The sequence below is a fragment of the Podarcis liolepis genome, assembly GCF_965112155.1.
Source record: "Podarcis liolepis genome assembly, chromosome: 12".
NCBI classification, from domain to species: domain Eukaryota; kingdom Metazoa; phylum Chordata; class Lepidosauria; order Squamata; family Lacertidae; genus Podarcis; species Podarcis liolepis.
Genome location: NC_139563.1, coordinates 51,611,632 through 51,627,792, shown reverse-complemented (window position 1 = coordinate 51,627,792; position 16,161 = coordinate 51,611,632). Strand labels below are relative to the sequence as shown.

At 43.7% G+C, this 16,161-nt stretch overlaps 1 protein-coding gene and 1 long non-coding RNA gene across 2 annotated transcripts in view; both read right to left on the bottom strand.

Moving 5' to 3' along the window:
* The window catches only part of LOC310690125, a 125,210-nt gene that overhangs the window by 55,436 nt on the left and 53,613 nt on the right, over window positions 1-16,161 (bottom strand). The window lies entirely within an intron of this gene.
* TRANK1 (tetratricopeptide repeat and ankyrin repeat containing 1) overlaps window positions 5,176-16,161 on the bottom strand; it is a 53,469-nt gene continuing 42,483 nt past the window's right edge. The window contains exons 19-24 of the mRNA XM_083467741.1: window positions 15,061-15,164; window positions 13,662-13,794; window positions 12,348-12,493; window positions 8,432-11,472; window positions 7,924-8,025; window positions 5,176-6,340 (exon numbers count right to left, since the gene is read on the bottom strand). Coding sequence (XP_083323867.1) covers window positions 6,228-6,340; window positions 7,924-8,025; window positions 8,432-11,472; window positions 12,348-12,493; window positions 13,662-13,794; window positions 15,061-15,164 — 3,639 coding nt within the window. The 3' untranslated portion in view covers window positions 5,176-6,227. The remainder of the gene's footprint in view (window positions 6,341-7,923; window positions 8,026-8,431; window positions 11,473-12,347; window positions 12,494-13,661; window positions 13,795-15,060; window positions 15,165-16,161) is intronic.

The following is a 16,161-nucleotide window of genomic DNA, read 5'->3' as shown; positions in this document are numbered from 1 at the left end:
GCAGAAGGAAAGTTTATCTGCACAGACTTAGGAAACCCATTTCTAATCCCTCTCTGTTTATTAGGAATAGCCCCCCCCTTCCCCCATGCCATGGAGAATTCGTCATTAGGCCAGCAGCCCTGGGGACTCTTCCTTTGCTGCCATGGCAACTTATCTGCATCATCTACAATGCCCCGTGGATAGTCTTCCTCAAGTCCTAGTTTCAGCGGAAAACAGGGAGTCAAGAGAACTCTAGTCATCTGTCTTTCCCATTAATACAAGTCGCATTCGGAGGGAGGGGAGGCTGAAGAGGATTAAAATCGACAACAAATTTGTCAAGAAGCATTATGTTTAGGGGGAAAAGAAGCCTTTTAGCTCAGGCTCTGCAGGATTCCCTATAAGCACAAGTACAACACAACTATAGATTTTTTTCTTCTTTTGAAAAAGGCTCATGAAAGGGTCTCCCTCCGCAAAGCTCTCAAACGAAACAGTGCTGGCTAGCTTGTTCAAACATCTCCGGCTGTTCAAAGTCACACAGAGAAATGAGCCCGTTTCTTAGCTACAGAACTGAAATGGTAGCTCCACAGGAAGGCTGTCAGATATCATGAAGCACTTTCTTCCCTGCTGGTTTAAGAAGTCCAAATTTGGGTTTCTGTAGACATGTGGCGGTATTTGCAACCATTTTGTCTCACTCACTTCCCCCATTTTATTCAAGACCCATGAATTGGAGGGAGAGAGAGAGAGAGGCCTGTTTTGTCCACTGGCTTAAATGGAGGCAGAGTGGTTAAAAGTGGATGGCAGATGTTTTCTTCTCAGGTCATCCTATTAAGAATGTCACCTGACCTTAAAATGACATTTGTCACAGCTGATGGCCCACAGCAGGCCATTTGCAAACCGGCAGTCTGATCCAAGAGCAATCAATCCCTTTTCCACTGGGTGGAGACAAGAAGAGAGGGAGCCAGGGTTGGTGCCACACACTCCTGGCGTTGGCCTTGCCCACAGTCACCATGAGGCCCATGGCAGATCACTCCTAAATGTATGTGGCCCTCAATTTTAAGAAAACGTTGCCCAGCCTTGAGCTAAGAGAGGCAGCTGCTTGAGGCTGTGCTTGCAGACCCTCCAAGTGTCCCTATTTTCCAGGGGGACGTTCTGGATTTACAGAAGCCGTCCCGGTTTCTGATCTGACCCCAGAATGTCCTGCTTTACCTAGGATGTTCCTATTTTCATTGAAGAAATGTTGGAGAGTATGTGACCCTTGAGTCAAGGAGATAAGTAACTATACAACCTTTAGAAGAGATCTGAAGGCAGCCCTGTAGTGGGAAGCTTAAAAAAAATTTTTATGTGTGTTGGAAGCTGCCCAGAGGGGCTGGGGCAACCCAGTCAGATAGCCGTGGTATAAATAATCAAATTATTATTTTATTATGGTGGAATAGGACATCCATATTTGCATTGGCTGGTCTGTGGTCTTGAGGTTTCCTGCCCTTGCTTTAAAAAGACCGAAATATACAATAGTTAGCAGGTAGCAAGGTACGTGTGTGGGGGACTACCCTGAGCCCCCTAAGCTTGCCTGCTGCCCTCAGTCCTAGCAGCAAGATTCAAGAGCCAGTCCTGTCAGCTTCTGTATGCTCAGTGGGAGACGGGCGAGAGAGAGATGCCACCTTGTCCTTTGCCTCGCAGCCGACCCGTCCAATGGACCTTATTTGACCATCAAGAGCCACCATTTTCCACTAAGAATTCAAGGGATCATGACTGTCGAGATTGCCAGTAAAGCCTGAGGTTTTCCCTGTGGTAGTTCTTTGAACCACAGGACTGCTTTGACCAAAGCTATTGAAACCGAGGATCAAATGACCCAAATGTTGTTGTTTAGTCATTTAGTCGTGTCCGACTCTTCGTGACCCCATGGACCAGAGCAGGCCAGGCACTTCTGTCTTCCACTGCCTCCCGCAGTCTGGTCAAACTCATGCCGGTAGCTTCAAGAACACTGTCCCACCATCTCGTCCTCTGTCATCCCCTTCTCCTTGTGCCCTCCATCTTTCCCAACATCAGAGTCTTTTCCAGGGAGTCTTCTCTTCTCATGAGGTGGCCAAAGTATTGGAGCCTCAGCTTCAGGATTTGTCCTTCCAGTGAGCACTCAGGGCTGATTTCCTTAAGAATGGAGAGGTTTGACCCAAATACAGAGAGTTTATCGCACTTCAGGTGGACCACTTGCGCAGGATATCATGGCCCATGGCCATCTTTCTTTCTTCAGGTAGGATTCAAATGTGTAATTAACAGCATATTGAACAGCAAATGTGGGAATTTTCCCAGCATAGAGATGAAGCACCAAGATGTGCAATCCTACACACATTTAACACTGACCTGCTTCTGAGCGCAGACCTCTATTTCATTTTGTGTGATAATATGGTTTATGCTCTACATAGGAAAGCCGCTCAGTAAACTTCAGATAAAGGAGTCTTTCTTTCATTGTGCAGTTGGGTTTTTTAAATTCATCCTTTTGTGCTCCTAATTTGTCATAAGTGCACACACCCCCTTGCAGGAGCCGCAACAAAAGACCAGAATGATGACATAATAGATTCTGAACTCCCTCCTCCATCCTCTAGCAAGAGAGATTTGTTTTCTTCCTTAAGAATAAGCTGGCTGGTTAAAAATGAGAGACGAGAGATGATATTGAGCTCTCCTCCACAACCACCCACACACATAGTTGGTTTTAATCACAGATGAATGTGCTTGCTGCAATGCTGTATGTTTGTGTAAGAAGAAATGGCTTCCTAGTAGCTATAATAAAATAAGCCCTCATACCTTGTAAGGTGGGATAGGCTGCAAGGCAATGTTTGTAACTCATTGACTGCCACCATGACACTGGAGTACTAAATCTGGACACTTGGAATGCCCAATCTGTAGAGGTTTTTTATATTTTATTTTAAAGGGAGGAGCCAGAGAAAAAATGCACTCCTTCCAGTGTTAAGTAGCGTTAGACAGGGCAGTGGGCTGTTGGTGAGATCACTGAAATAAAAACTCTTTACTCAGTTCTAGGTTTCTGATTTAAAATGCTTCATTAACTGATTCAGGAGAAATCGGCAGCTGTGCTGAAACAAAAGCAAACCGTATTCGCTAACTGGTGCTTACACTTGATGTAGATCCTGGAACTGTTTTCAAAAACCTATGTATGAAAGCATAGTATCCTGTTGTGCACAAATGGCACTGTTCTCCTTCTAGAAGGGAAACACTCAAAGAGCTTAATTAACGTGTGAATCCAAAATTCCAGATCCCCCCCAAACTGATGTCAAACTTTACTGCTAGTTTCATGCCATTTTGTGCTGCGAACCCTGCATTTTGTGCTGCCTCCCCACAACCAAGTAATTGACACAGAAAATTGGGGTCACAAGTTAATGCCAAAAAAAAAAAAAAAAAAAATCCAGCCTTGTCCAATGGACTCTAAACAGGTGCCAAAGTTTTGAGCTCATTTTGTGCTGCAAACCCGACGTTTTGTGCCACCCCAAAATCCAATCTTGTCTGCTTGATTGCAAACTGCTGCCAGTGTTGTGCTAGTTTGGTGCCATTTTGTTAATGAAGTCCAAGCAAAGCTTCTCCAGCCAAAAAGACACAAATTTCATGCATACACACTGGTCGTGATACTTAACACATTGAGAGCATGCACACATAATATGTGCAGAAATTAGCATACTGTACAAAGGCAAAATTCACATTATTGCTCCACCCACTTTTGCCCCTGACCGCACCCACCACTGGCATGCGGCCCCCAGCAGGTTGCTTAGAAAAAAATGTGGCCCTCAGTTCCTCCCTCCAGTCCTGGCTTACCATGCCACCCAACCCTGGCTTGTGGTTTGGTTTTGGGCTTAAGAGTTTCTGTTGGTCTGGAGGAGAAGGACCACAAGCCCGGGTTTGGATGGCATGCCAAGCCAAATCATGGCTTCACTCTGAGCAACAACACAATAAAAGGAGAACCGGGTGCCACCATCTCCTCTCTAGGAACCCACACATTTGCATTTAGTCATGGTTTGGCTTGCAGTACACGTAAAACAGCTCATTGCTGAGCTTCTGATGAGGTTAATCTGATGCTTCTGCCAAATGTGGAAGGGGCTGCAGTAGCAAGTGCTGCTATACACACACACACACACACACACACACCCAGCCAAACAGCTTTGCCAGTCATGCCATAGTGACCTCTGAATGGACCAACTCATTTGGCTGCTCTTAAAAAGAAAAAAGAAAAGTTTAAACTGCAGTTTCTGCTAAAAGCTGTAGCCAGGGGGCTGGTGGTTAATACTGCCATGCTTGATTTATGTGATCTGCACTGGTTTCTGATTAGTTTCCAGGAGCTGGCTTTGACATTTGAAGCACTTAAGTATTTTACTCATTTAAAAACCTTTATAATAAACCACCTTTCCAAATGATACTCTGCCAAAGGCAGCTTTCATATTAAAATTCTGAAACATATCATTTCTACCCCTCTCCCCCCCCCCACAAAAAAACCACACACCTGTGTATCATAATACAAAGAGGAAGAATAGAGTTATTTGCAGATGAAGTGATTGTTGTAGATTCCATTCCTTTGGGTGACATTCCTGTAGTACATTTTTAAAGAGCGTTGCTTAAAAAAATTATTTGAAACTGGCATTATTGCATGCACACCCTCAACCCCAGTGGCCCCCAAACTATGTTTTGGGTTCCTTAGATGGAAGGTGATTGTTGACAAGAGCTGCTCAGTGCAAAAAGTACTAACAGCAGACAAAATTCCCTCAAAGGAAGCTTGCACTGACCTCTACTGATCTCTTGGAATAATTAAATTGGGGAGAATATGTTTTCCCCTTGTAATTGTTGTCAGGGATGGGCAGACTTCAAGCTTACTTTTTTTTACTAGGACCCCTGATATCCATCAACCTGAGCCAAGCCAAACATACCATTAGAATCAAATAATTATGAGATCAGGAAACAGTTTTTTTAAAAAAATCAGAATTCAACCGAACTTAAGTGTTTCCACACCAGCAGCTGTTCTTTATGCCCCCACCCCTGGCATACTTTCTTCATTTCAGCAGAATAACTGGGAAGGGGGAGACAAGCAATGCTGTTGTTTCCAAGTTGGGAGTCAGAAATCCTCATGATAGACTTCAAGCCACCCACGCCTCTCTAAAACTGATTTTACAACCTCTGTAGGAAAAAGGCACAAGTCAGTTATAAACACCAATCTTTGTTTTATTTTCTAAAATAGTACAATGCTGTATTTTATTTTGTTGAATTGCAAAAGTATAAAAAACCCTTTAAAATGCATATAAACCATAATGAAACTCTAGAGAAAGATTATCTTTTTTGACACATGTAGGAGAACAGTTGATATCAAATTAAGTTTGCAAGAAAAATGAGCACTCTCGTTATTCCTTACAGTTTCCAGGAGACACAAGGAAAGGAAGAACGAGGGTGAGCTGCACAAATTCGCAGCTGCTTCTCACTTGCATAAGGTATTTCTGAACATTCTGCAAAAGTTAAAATTCTATGAAACTAAAAAAACAAAACAAAAAACCTCTCCTGTTGTTGAGGATGCTCCTAGCCCATCTTGTAGGCACATATTTAAAAATGGAAAGTAAAGAAGTTGAGAAAGGAAGGGGAAGGAGTATTCTCTCTCCCTCCACTCCCAATTGCTTATGCATTGGCTTTGAAAGGTAGAATGACACATCTAAAAATGGCAGGAGTTTTCAAAAGCTGGACTTTTGCCAAGCAACTGCAAAGTAGCAGAGGGAAGGTGCAATTTTAAAGGGGGGAACATGAAACAGCAAGACACGTTTCCCTCCTAATGCAACCAATATCCATCTAGGACACTGGTGGTAGTAGGGGGGAGTTACAGGGGAAAGTAAGAGGCAAACCGAAAAACCTAAGCATCTACCACTTCTGAGTTGAATTGTGTCCTCTCCCAACCACTTTATGGACCAGCAGGGACATGGGACTCCCTGCCAAATATGTGGCTCCAGATTCCTGTTGTGGAATTGACTCTATTCTACTTAAAGGTTCTTTGAAGTACTTAAAGAAACCCCAACCCTAAATTACTAAAAGCTGACTGCTAACCTTCTCTCCAAGTTACTATGAGGGGAGAACCTTTGTTGGCAGGTTTCACCTTCCAATTTAATTTCTGTTTTCACATTTCAGTACTCAAGTTATAAAATGTAAACGAAATACAACTCAAATCAAAGGAGGAAAAAACCTCAGCTTAAAATAATAATAATAATAATAATTAATTATTTTCTTCTTCTCTTCATCATCTTTCTTGAGGTCTTCTTGGGGTGGAGCTCTTCAAAAGTGTCCTCTTCGCATTTCACTTCACTGTCCAAGTCTTTGTCATGGTCAAATTCTAAAAGAGGAAAAATTGTTCAATTTTAAAGACAAAACAACGTGCCAAGGAATACTTACTAAGCTGCATCCTAGCGAGGGGAAAAAAATTTGTGGAGTCCCACAGCCTTGTTGTTCACTTTGTCCTTGGCAAGTACGCCAGAATGGCTTAAATTTCTATTGTATCTAAAACCTTTTTCAACATATGTAAGCCTTAAGCCATCAAAAGGAGGTTAAACTTGCACTCGTTAGATGTCACTTATGAAATATCCCCTTGTACATGCAAGTTTAAACTTGTGAAAAAATGCTGCTAGAACTTTATGGGGTTTCCCCCCTTCTTCACTAATGAAGTTGCTGGATCTCATCTTGTTTCTTCTCTGGTCGCTTAGCCCCCAGTCCATGAGCTGCTCTGGGACAAAGCATGAAAGATGTACTTTCCAATTACTGTATCACCTTACTGAGAAGAGCCAGCTGAACTTTTGTCGTGCAGCTAATAAAAGGTCCGTGAACCTCTGTTCCGAAAATAAAAGTGAGGATCTCCTTTCTCAGCAAATTCATCTTGACCCTGATTCAGAAAACACACAATTTGGGGTAGGGTGGCTGAAGGGTTGTGTGTGAAAATAATCCAACTTCAATAGGACACCTTGAAGTTGATGCTTCTGTTTAAATGCCTTACTGCAGTGGTTTTCAACCAGTGTGGTGTGCCGCCCTGGGGGTGCCTTGAATGATGGTCAGGGGTGCCACGGGCAACACTGGCCTCTGTCCCTCTTTCCTTCCCTCCCTCCTGATGCCCTCTTGCATCTCTGCCTCCCAAAGGCTTATAGCTGTTTGTATAGCTATATACAAAGCTTGTATAGCTGGCTACAAGCTCTGTAGGTGAATGGTGCCCCTGGAGCTGGCCAGGAGGTGCTGGTTGCCAGGGGCTGAGGTGGCAAGAAAGTGGGCGAGGGAGTCCAGCCAGCCAGCCAGCGTGCCAGCCCTTGCTGTTGGGAATGGGCAGAGAAGTCCCAGGCCCCTGTGGGGCAGTGTGAGAAAGCACCTCTCTTTGGGGCAAGGGTGGCAGCTCAGAGATCAGGGGCAGTGGCAGCAGCTGCCCAGAGGACTCCCAAGGAGATGGGAGGAGGCCGAGGGAACATTCCCCAAGGGAGGGTGTTCAAAAAAAGGGTGAGGGACTGCCAGCTCAGCAGGCAAGGGGTGACATAACAGGGCTCCTGAGTCCCACAGGGGAGCTGCAGGAAGAATATAGTTGTTCAAGGGAGCTGTAGACTCAAAAAGGGTGAAAACCTCTGCCTTACTGAATGGCCCATGTGTCAATTCTAATTGCCAAAAGGAGGAGAAAGAAAATTCCCTTTCCCTTCAGCAGTTGAGTAAGAAAGGAATAATTTAGTCAAGGAAAGCTCCTGACCTAGCAATAAGGCTGCATACATACTGAATCCACTATCTCAAATTACAAGTTCCATGCTAAGTAACTGAATGGGCTGCCAGCATGGTATATCACTATTCTTACAAGCCACAGTACTGCTCACTTCTAAACAATACACGCTTCAGTTTTAACAGATGTAACATTATATAGTGAGCTGCATGTACTTAAAATTTAAAACGTACCTTCCTCCTTTAGTAGGCGGGACTCCGTTTCCTTCAGCCAATTAGAAGCTTTGTCTACATTAGAATTCAAATTGCTAGCCAACTTGGACATGGTTTCTTCAGCTAAAACGTAACACAAAAAGATGTAACCAATTAGGATCATAGGTGTAATGGGAAGGGGTAACACCCCATTTAACACTTATTACAGGAATGTAGAAACAATGGAAGTTTGGGACAAGGGGTGGGCAGGAAACCACTACTTTCATCTGAAAAGGCAAGCCATTATTTAACTGTATATGTGCACGATGGCTGGTTCCTTATGAAGTGCTAGGCATTAGATCTAACACTTCATTACTGGAGTGGACTGTTGTCGCTGTTGAAAAGTCACATCTGCATAGTGTGGGTCCTGCCAGAATGCTTATATTCACTAAATAATTTTGATGAATGACATTTCAGTATCATTCCCTGCAAAGGAAAACATTCCCTGACTGCTGAGATGATAGACGTTGAAACAACTGAAATGCCTTACCATCAGCCCATGCCTTTCTCCTATAGATGTCCTCCACCATATCAGAAATCTTCTTAATAGCCGCTTGGATTCTACTTTGCATGTGGCTAGACTGTTCATTGGATGCAAAGTGGCCTTTGATGCACGTGTTGTCGGCAATACTTCCCATCACATCCATCCCCTTTCGGATTAATGGCTCCACGTTAATTCTGAAAAACTCAAAATACCTCTGGTAAGAGGCAAAATTATTTCCATGTTCGTCCAGCATGATGTGATTTTCAAACGTTTCACCAGCGGCAAAAATTTCATTTCTGTCCATGTTCTCTTCCCAGTCTGCCTCTGTTGGTGTTGTCACTTCTGTGGGTTCTTTTTCAGAAGGTTCTGTCTGAGCAGCAAAGTTTGCAGGCCTTTGGAGAAATTTGACTCCACAAAGGTCACACTGCGTTGGGTCAACGTCTGCTTTTTTGAAGACTCCCAGTGCCATATCCGGGGATTCTTGCTTTGAAGAGGAAATCCTTTTCCATCTAATGCAACAGTAGACAAACAGGAAAAGGCCCCGCAGCTTCCGCTTGGCAGAAGCTTTCTGCTGTTGCTTCTGTTGCCTTGTCCATGCTATCTTGGCTAATGGGTCTTCTCTCTCTTCGATGTACATGTCTTTTTCAAGATCTATTTCTGCCTCTTCGAAATTCCTTGCCTGGCTCAGATATGCAAATCTGTCCAAGTCAGCAACCTCAAAGTAGATACCTCTGACAGGTTTGTTGTTCTCATACTTAGTAACCCTCGTTCCTTTAGGGTCCCACCTCCAACAACAGTCCGCTAAAAACTCTGTATCTCGACAAAGCAGCAGCTCCTTGAGGCCATCAACTACTTCTTTAACACTGAAAGGCTCACTCATCAGATCCACAATCTTAATCAATCTTTCAGGCACCTTGGAAGGGTAGTCCCTTTTCAGTTCTGCAAGGAATTCTCGGAGGGTGGGAAAAATTTTGGCTAAAAGATCTTTATATTTCCAACCAAGCACCTGATCAGCATTCACCCACATCACTAAGCAAAGCACCACAGTGCGCTCAGCTTCCCCAGACATGATGAAGCCAAGGTCACCAAAAGCATCAAAGAGTACATTGAAGTTTTCATACCCACACAGAACATTGGCTAAATATCTCAGGTGAACCTTAAATTCCTTTATGGCTTGCTTTGTGTCCTGTGGCTTATACTCTTGTATGACAGAAAAGGTGAAGGCGTCTTTAAATCGGTCCCCTCTTGTGAATAAATAGTCCCAGTAATGGAAGAGGGCAATATAACTCTTGGGAAGGCAGAGAGTCATGGTTTTGCAGAGGCGCATGAGGACAGCACAACACAGGACAAACTGAAATTCCAGCAAAGCCACAGTGTTTCCTATGCTTGGAATTAAAGGGTCAACACATTTCTTCACCAAGACATTCATGAAACGATAAAAAAACCACCTGCACCGCTCAAGGTTTCTGTGACTGTAGAGCTGGTCCATGGATTCCTGCAAGAGTCTGATGAAAGACAAGTGTGTGCTTTCAGCATTCCCTGCATATTTATCAGGTAGCAGCATTCCATATCTGCCCTCTATGCCTTTGGATCTCCCTCTCCCCCTTTCATCCGCCATCTTCAGTTCTCTATTATAGTCCTCTTCTTCTCTGGAAAGGAGTCTATCAAACTCTTCGGGGTAAGTGGAAGTAAAGGCAAAGACCTGCATCATTCTCAGCCACAGATCCGTCGATTCTCTCCTGTTCTGGGCCGTCTCGTTTCTAAATTCAGACCGGATGCATTCTCTCAGAACCGCCCTGCAAGGATTAGAATTTTTATGGCTAAAGCGAGAATGGCTCAGGATCTGTTTGCATACCATTGGATTTTCAGACACCATCCTCAGGTGGAAATGCTTGGGAAATAGTGCATTGATAAGAGATTTGCACAGTGCATACTTATCAGCGGTCAATAGCTCATCAATGGCATTGGGTTCATGAAGCAGATCTTTTGGGAACACTTGCTTGGCTTCCAACAGAAGCCCATTTATTGCAGCCAGGTGCATTTTACACCGAAATATAGCTTTTATCTCGTGAAGTGACAGGGAGCTATGGAAGTCGTCACAGGTTTCGTCCTCACACTTCAAGCCAGCAATAAACTTTGTGCAAATATTTGGGAAGCTCAGACCATGTAAATGGTGAATAATGGCAGTAAGCCTATTCAACAAATGTTTATTCAGTGCAAATTTCACCTCTTCCAGGCTTACACTGAGCTTATCACTTGTTCTCTTTTCTCTCTGTTTGTAACTCTCGGACAAATGTTCTAGAATACAGCCCGCTTCATTCTGGGAGACCTGACAACTTTCCCCGTCTATCAGGACAATTCCAAAGTATTCAAAACACGACTTCACCATTTCCTTCTCGGCGTTGGTGCCTGCTTTTTTGAAAGCCTTGACCAGATTTAGAAGGGCTTCGATTCCATAGGATGTCAATCCCAAGATGGCCTCACTCTTGACATCACAGCTTGTTGCTCCAAACAGAGCTTCCACGGCGCCAGCATTGTGATTCAGACGCAAAAACATTCCAAAGGCCGTCTCCAACATATAGAAGTCTTTCTCTAAAAGTCCAATCAAATAGGTAGCCTCTGCGCTACCAGACTTTTGGTCTGTTCGCTGAAAGAGATCTAAGGCTTCGCTCAAGATGTCTCTCACGTTCTCCACCTTACAAATGCCTGCCACACTAAGGCGGGCCGCAGCAAGCAGACACGATGCTCGGAACTCTTTTTGGTTAGTGAGCTTGGCTGCTTCCAGTACAAAGCCATGTTGCATCATCAGCTCTGCGGCTTCTTCATCTTTGCCTTCCCTCTTCAGCAGGTCAGCAGCTTCAGCAAAGCATTTGTGCATTTTCAAAAACACAAGCTGGTCTTCGGTGTCAAGGTGAGACAGCACCTCCTTCATTTCACTCATCTTGTTTGTGCGCAGGTACTTGGCAGCAGCTTCCAAATAAAACTGGTTTGCTGTGTATGAAAGTTTGGAAATTGGCAGTCCTTCTTTTCTCATCATCTTTTGATATCTGAAACAGACATATACAAGTAAACTTCAACAGGGAATTGGAAGTAGATGCACAACTTAACATCCAGTGAGATGTTACCTCAGCTACAAGTTGTTCTGGAGACTCAGAGCTTAATGTGAAGTTGAGCAAGGTCTGAGCTAGCTGACACTATTTCCAATTTCCCTTTCTTCATAATACTGGTGTTTGGTTTTATTATTGGTGTATATTTCATATTATGGTTTATAGTCTGGTTATATGTCATGGCATTTGGCTAGTACAATCAGCTCATTGGTTGAGCGACTGAATGATTTTCAGAGCTGATTTAAAAACAAAAAAGTACTGGGCACTGTTTCTTTTTTAAAAAAAAATCAGCACTTTTACTTTTCTATTAGATCTTTGTATTTGCACTGTAGAAATGGCTTAAATCAGGGGTCAGCAAACTTTTTCAGCAGGGGGCCGGTCCTCTGTCCTTCAGACCTTGTGGGGACCTTGTGAATTCCTATGCCCCACAAATAACCCAGAGATGAATTTTAAAGATAAGCACACATTCTACTCATGTAAAAACACCAGGCAGGCCCCACAAATAACCCAGAGATGCATTTTAAATAAAAGGAGACATTCTACTCATGTAAAAACACACCGATTCCTGGACCATTCGCAGGCCGGATTTAGAAGGCGATTGGGCTGGATCTGGCCCCCAGGCCTTGGTTTGCCTACCCATGGCTTAAACTATCTTTTCCAAGTGAAGTATTAACATTTTCATAGGCTACTTAGATATGCGGTTTTAAATGGCATGCATTGCAACCCAAGGACACAAATCAGCAATCTTTTCAAAAAAACTGGCAAGGCAGAAGAAATGCTATTTTTTTAATGAAACAGGCTCTTTAAATACAGACCTTTCAACAGATTTTGCTGCTTCTTCATACAGCTCCTCGTGGCAACACATTTTAAGCGCTAGATCAAACTCTTGCATCTGCTCAAAACATCTGTATGCGTCTTTGTAGTATTGTCCTCTTTTATAGTAATATGCCGCTTCTTTCACCTGTACGATGATGACACCACATGGATGCTTACATCAAGCATACAATAGCTGGCAACACCTTTCTAATTCTAGCAAATAGGGCTAGACTGACTGCAAGATGAGCCAACTTGCCTATGCTAATAGTTCGGACATCAGATAGGAGTTTAGTTATCACCCGGAGTTTACTCAAGCACCACATATTTCAAGTGAATAAATACACATTCAGCAGCAAGTCACCAAGGGTACCACGACAAATGTAAACGAAATCTAATCATGTGCATGCATGTGTGATCCAGCCCTATCTGTGACAAATTTCTCCCTTTTAACACTTCTCACAATAGAAAGGAAATTGATTTGTCTGTCCTCATCACACAACACAAGGGCCAGCTTAAAATATTTACAGTGGTGCCCCGCAAGACGAATGCCTCGCAAGACGGAAAACTCGCTAGACGAAAGAGTTTTCCGTTTTGGAGGTGCTTTGCAAAACGAATCTCCTATGGGCTTGCTTCGCAAGACGACAATGTCTTGCGAGTTCCTGCTGGTTTTTTTCCCTCCCCCCCTTTTTCTAAGCCGCTAAGCCGCTTATCAGCTGATCCGATCAGCAGATAAGCCGCTAAAAGCCGCTAATAGCGCTAATCCTTCAATGGGCTTGCTTCACAAGACGAAAAAACCCGCTAGACGAAGAGAATCACAGAACGGATTCTTTTCGTCTTGCGAGGCACCACTGTAAAAGTTCCTAGATTTTTACCACACTCTCTTCCCTCCCCCCGTCCTCTGCTTCTCCATGGCTGACCTCAATTAAGTCTCACCCACTTACATAAAGTTAAGGATTCATATGCCCACATCCACACAACACACATATTCTGTTGGGATAACCATGTGTACACCAAGCTAGCTTTCATATCTGCCTACTGACTATGCAAAAGTGAAGGAATATGAACAACAGAAAATATGAAATAAACCTTTTGCATGCAGAGTAGCTGTAGGATAAAATATACTGACCCAAACAGCTCTCCTGAGTCAAATGTCACTTCCATTAACTGTTAAAATAGCTCTCAATGCAATGTTTTGATGAGCAGAGATACGGTAAATCAACTTGGACTTTTTACTCTCCCATAGTGAAATACTAAAGAGTCCCCAAAAATAAACTGGACAATGAAAGATAAAGAAGTGGGAAAACCACATTTACCTTTCCTAATTTTTCATAAAGTTGTGCACAAAGCTGGTACTCTTTGGCGTGGATTAGGCATTTGAGAGCCAAATTTGGTTCATCACATTCTAGGTAAGTTTTAGCCAGTTCCATATATTCCATTTGCTTCTCTCTGTTTTTAGATATATATATATAGAGAGAGAGAAATAAAACAAAGCAATCACATTTTGGAAAATAGGCAGCCAATTGATTCAAGGTATTTCATTCCATTAGCTATTTTAAAACATTAACAAGCTGAGACAGAAACAGATTCCAACATGTGCTCTTCATGCAGGCAAGAAATATATTAAACAGTGACTTCATTGCTCTAAAAGGGACCTCAAGTCTTCTTTTTGAATGAAGCCATGGTCTATGTTACATCCATCACAACTGTCTTTATTGGAAGCAAAAAGGAGTTAAGTAGTTATGACAAATTTGTTCCATTGGCTTCAAAAGGAAGCTCTAGATATGGAAAGAAGAAGAAGAAGAGGAGTTTGGATTTGATATCCCGCCTTTCACTCCCTTTAAAGAGTCTCAAAGCGGCTAACATTCTCCTTTCCCTTCCTCCCCCACAACAAACACTCTGTGAGGTGAGTGGGGCTGAGAGACTTCAGAGAAGTGTGACTAGCCCAAGGTCACCCAGCAGCTGCATGTGGAGGAGCGGAGATGCGAACCCGGTTCACCAGATTACGAGACTACCACTCTTAACCACTACACCACACTGGCTCACACTGGTGCAAAGAAAGGCCAGGCAGGAGAAAGTCTGACGGAGAAACTTTGTGGAATGATAATTGTAGGAAGCAGAGGTGATAGCAGCATCCTAAAGAGCTGGGTGTGCACCCTAGAGTAAGGCAAGATATATTTACTTTTTATACCATCTAAGATAGGAAGCATAATACTGCCACAGATTCCCTATCACCGCCATGCCAATTCACAAGTCACAGCAAGCCACAAATAATGATTTACCACGAATACGCAGATTGTTCTTGTGACTCTCTACTAGCAAGCGCAAAGAACAAAGCAAGATTGAACCTTGGGCTGCAAATCATGGTTTGCTAGGACCGAAATGAAACAACCAATCTCTGGTTCAAATTAACACTAAACCAAGAATTATGGCAGGCATAGGCAAACTCAGCCCTCCAGATATTTTTGGGACTACAATTCCCATCATCCCTGACCACTGGTCCTGTTAGCTAGGGATGATGGGAGTTGTAGTCCCAAAAACCATCTGGAGGGCCGGAGTTTGCCTATGCCTGGATTATGCTTTGTTGCTGCTGTGTGCTTAAATTGGGGGAGGGCAATGTTTGCTGCAAACCAGCGTTTACAGTGATGCATCAACTGACCTTTAACCAAAAACTGTCAAACAGATTTATGTTTTTCACATCTAGAAAACACTCACCTGGGGTTCATTTTCTTTGACTGTACTTTAAGCACAGCGTCATGTGCCAAGGCTAGTTTTTCCTTCTCGGTTGCTCCTCCTTTTTGATAGCATTTAGCAGCCACCTGAAACAGGAAAGCAACATTTATCCAGAGCGCTGGTTGTTTCACAGAGGAGCAGTGCTACCCAGACAGCAGACCAGGCAGGCTTGCTAATTGTTGAGTGTGTTGTTGTTTTTTAAATCATCTCTTGCTCCTGTGCCTGTAACAGTATCTTGACCTGCGGCCATTTGAGATACCAAAGCTTCCCCAAAAAGCAGCGCTCCTAGAAGGCTTCACAAAGTGCCCGAACAGATGCTTGTAGGAAGCCCACAATTGGATCGCTGCCCTTCTTCACTGTGGCTGTCCACCCCCAAAACAAAACTCAACATGGAGCTTCCATCTAGTCATCATAGCAAATAGCCGCAGATAGACCTTTCCTCCATGAATTATCTGTTGAAAACCATCTGTGTTGGGGGGTCGCCGGGAGGCAGGACAGACCCCCTGGCAAATGACATATACATGCCAGCCCTTCTTCGTGCTGCTTGGGAGATCCATTAACCCACTTCCCCGAAGTGCTTCCGTGACTCATGTCTTGAGACGATGAGCACATATTGACTTAGCAGAGTCAATAGCAGCAGAGCTAGCCTTGAGGTGTGAGTACTAAGCTACTTTTATTATATACAAATCAGGACAAAGGAAACCAAGGCTCCTCTCTCTCTCTTCTTCCTCGGAGAGAAGGACTACAACAGTACAACAGAGTGGCACAGCGTAAAAACAACATCCGCTCCCATGACTCCATCAGTGATGGAATGTAAACACAGACATGTGATGAAACAATCCCACATATCTGCACAACGGGGGAATGGAATTCCAACACTAAGCAGCTATCGCTCTTCACATCTTGCAGCAGTGAACTGTTGGGAATCAAGCCTTTATCAGGAGAAACTGGCCACTCTCCACGCCCCTGGCTTGATCTCCGGTTGACCTCCCTGTCTGCATTCCCCGGCAGGATACAGGCTGAGGTCGCAATAGGCGATCCTTCTCGGCATGAAAAGAACACACACACCCTCTTTCCTGCCCC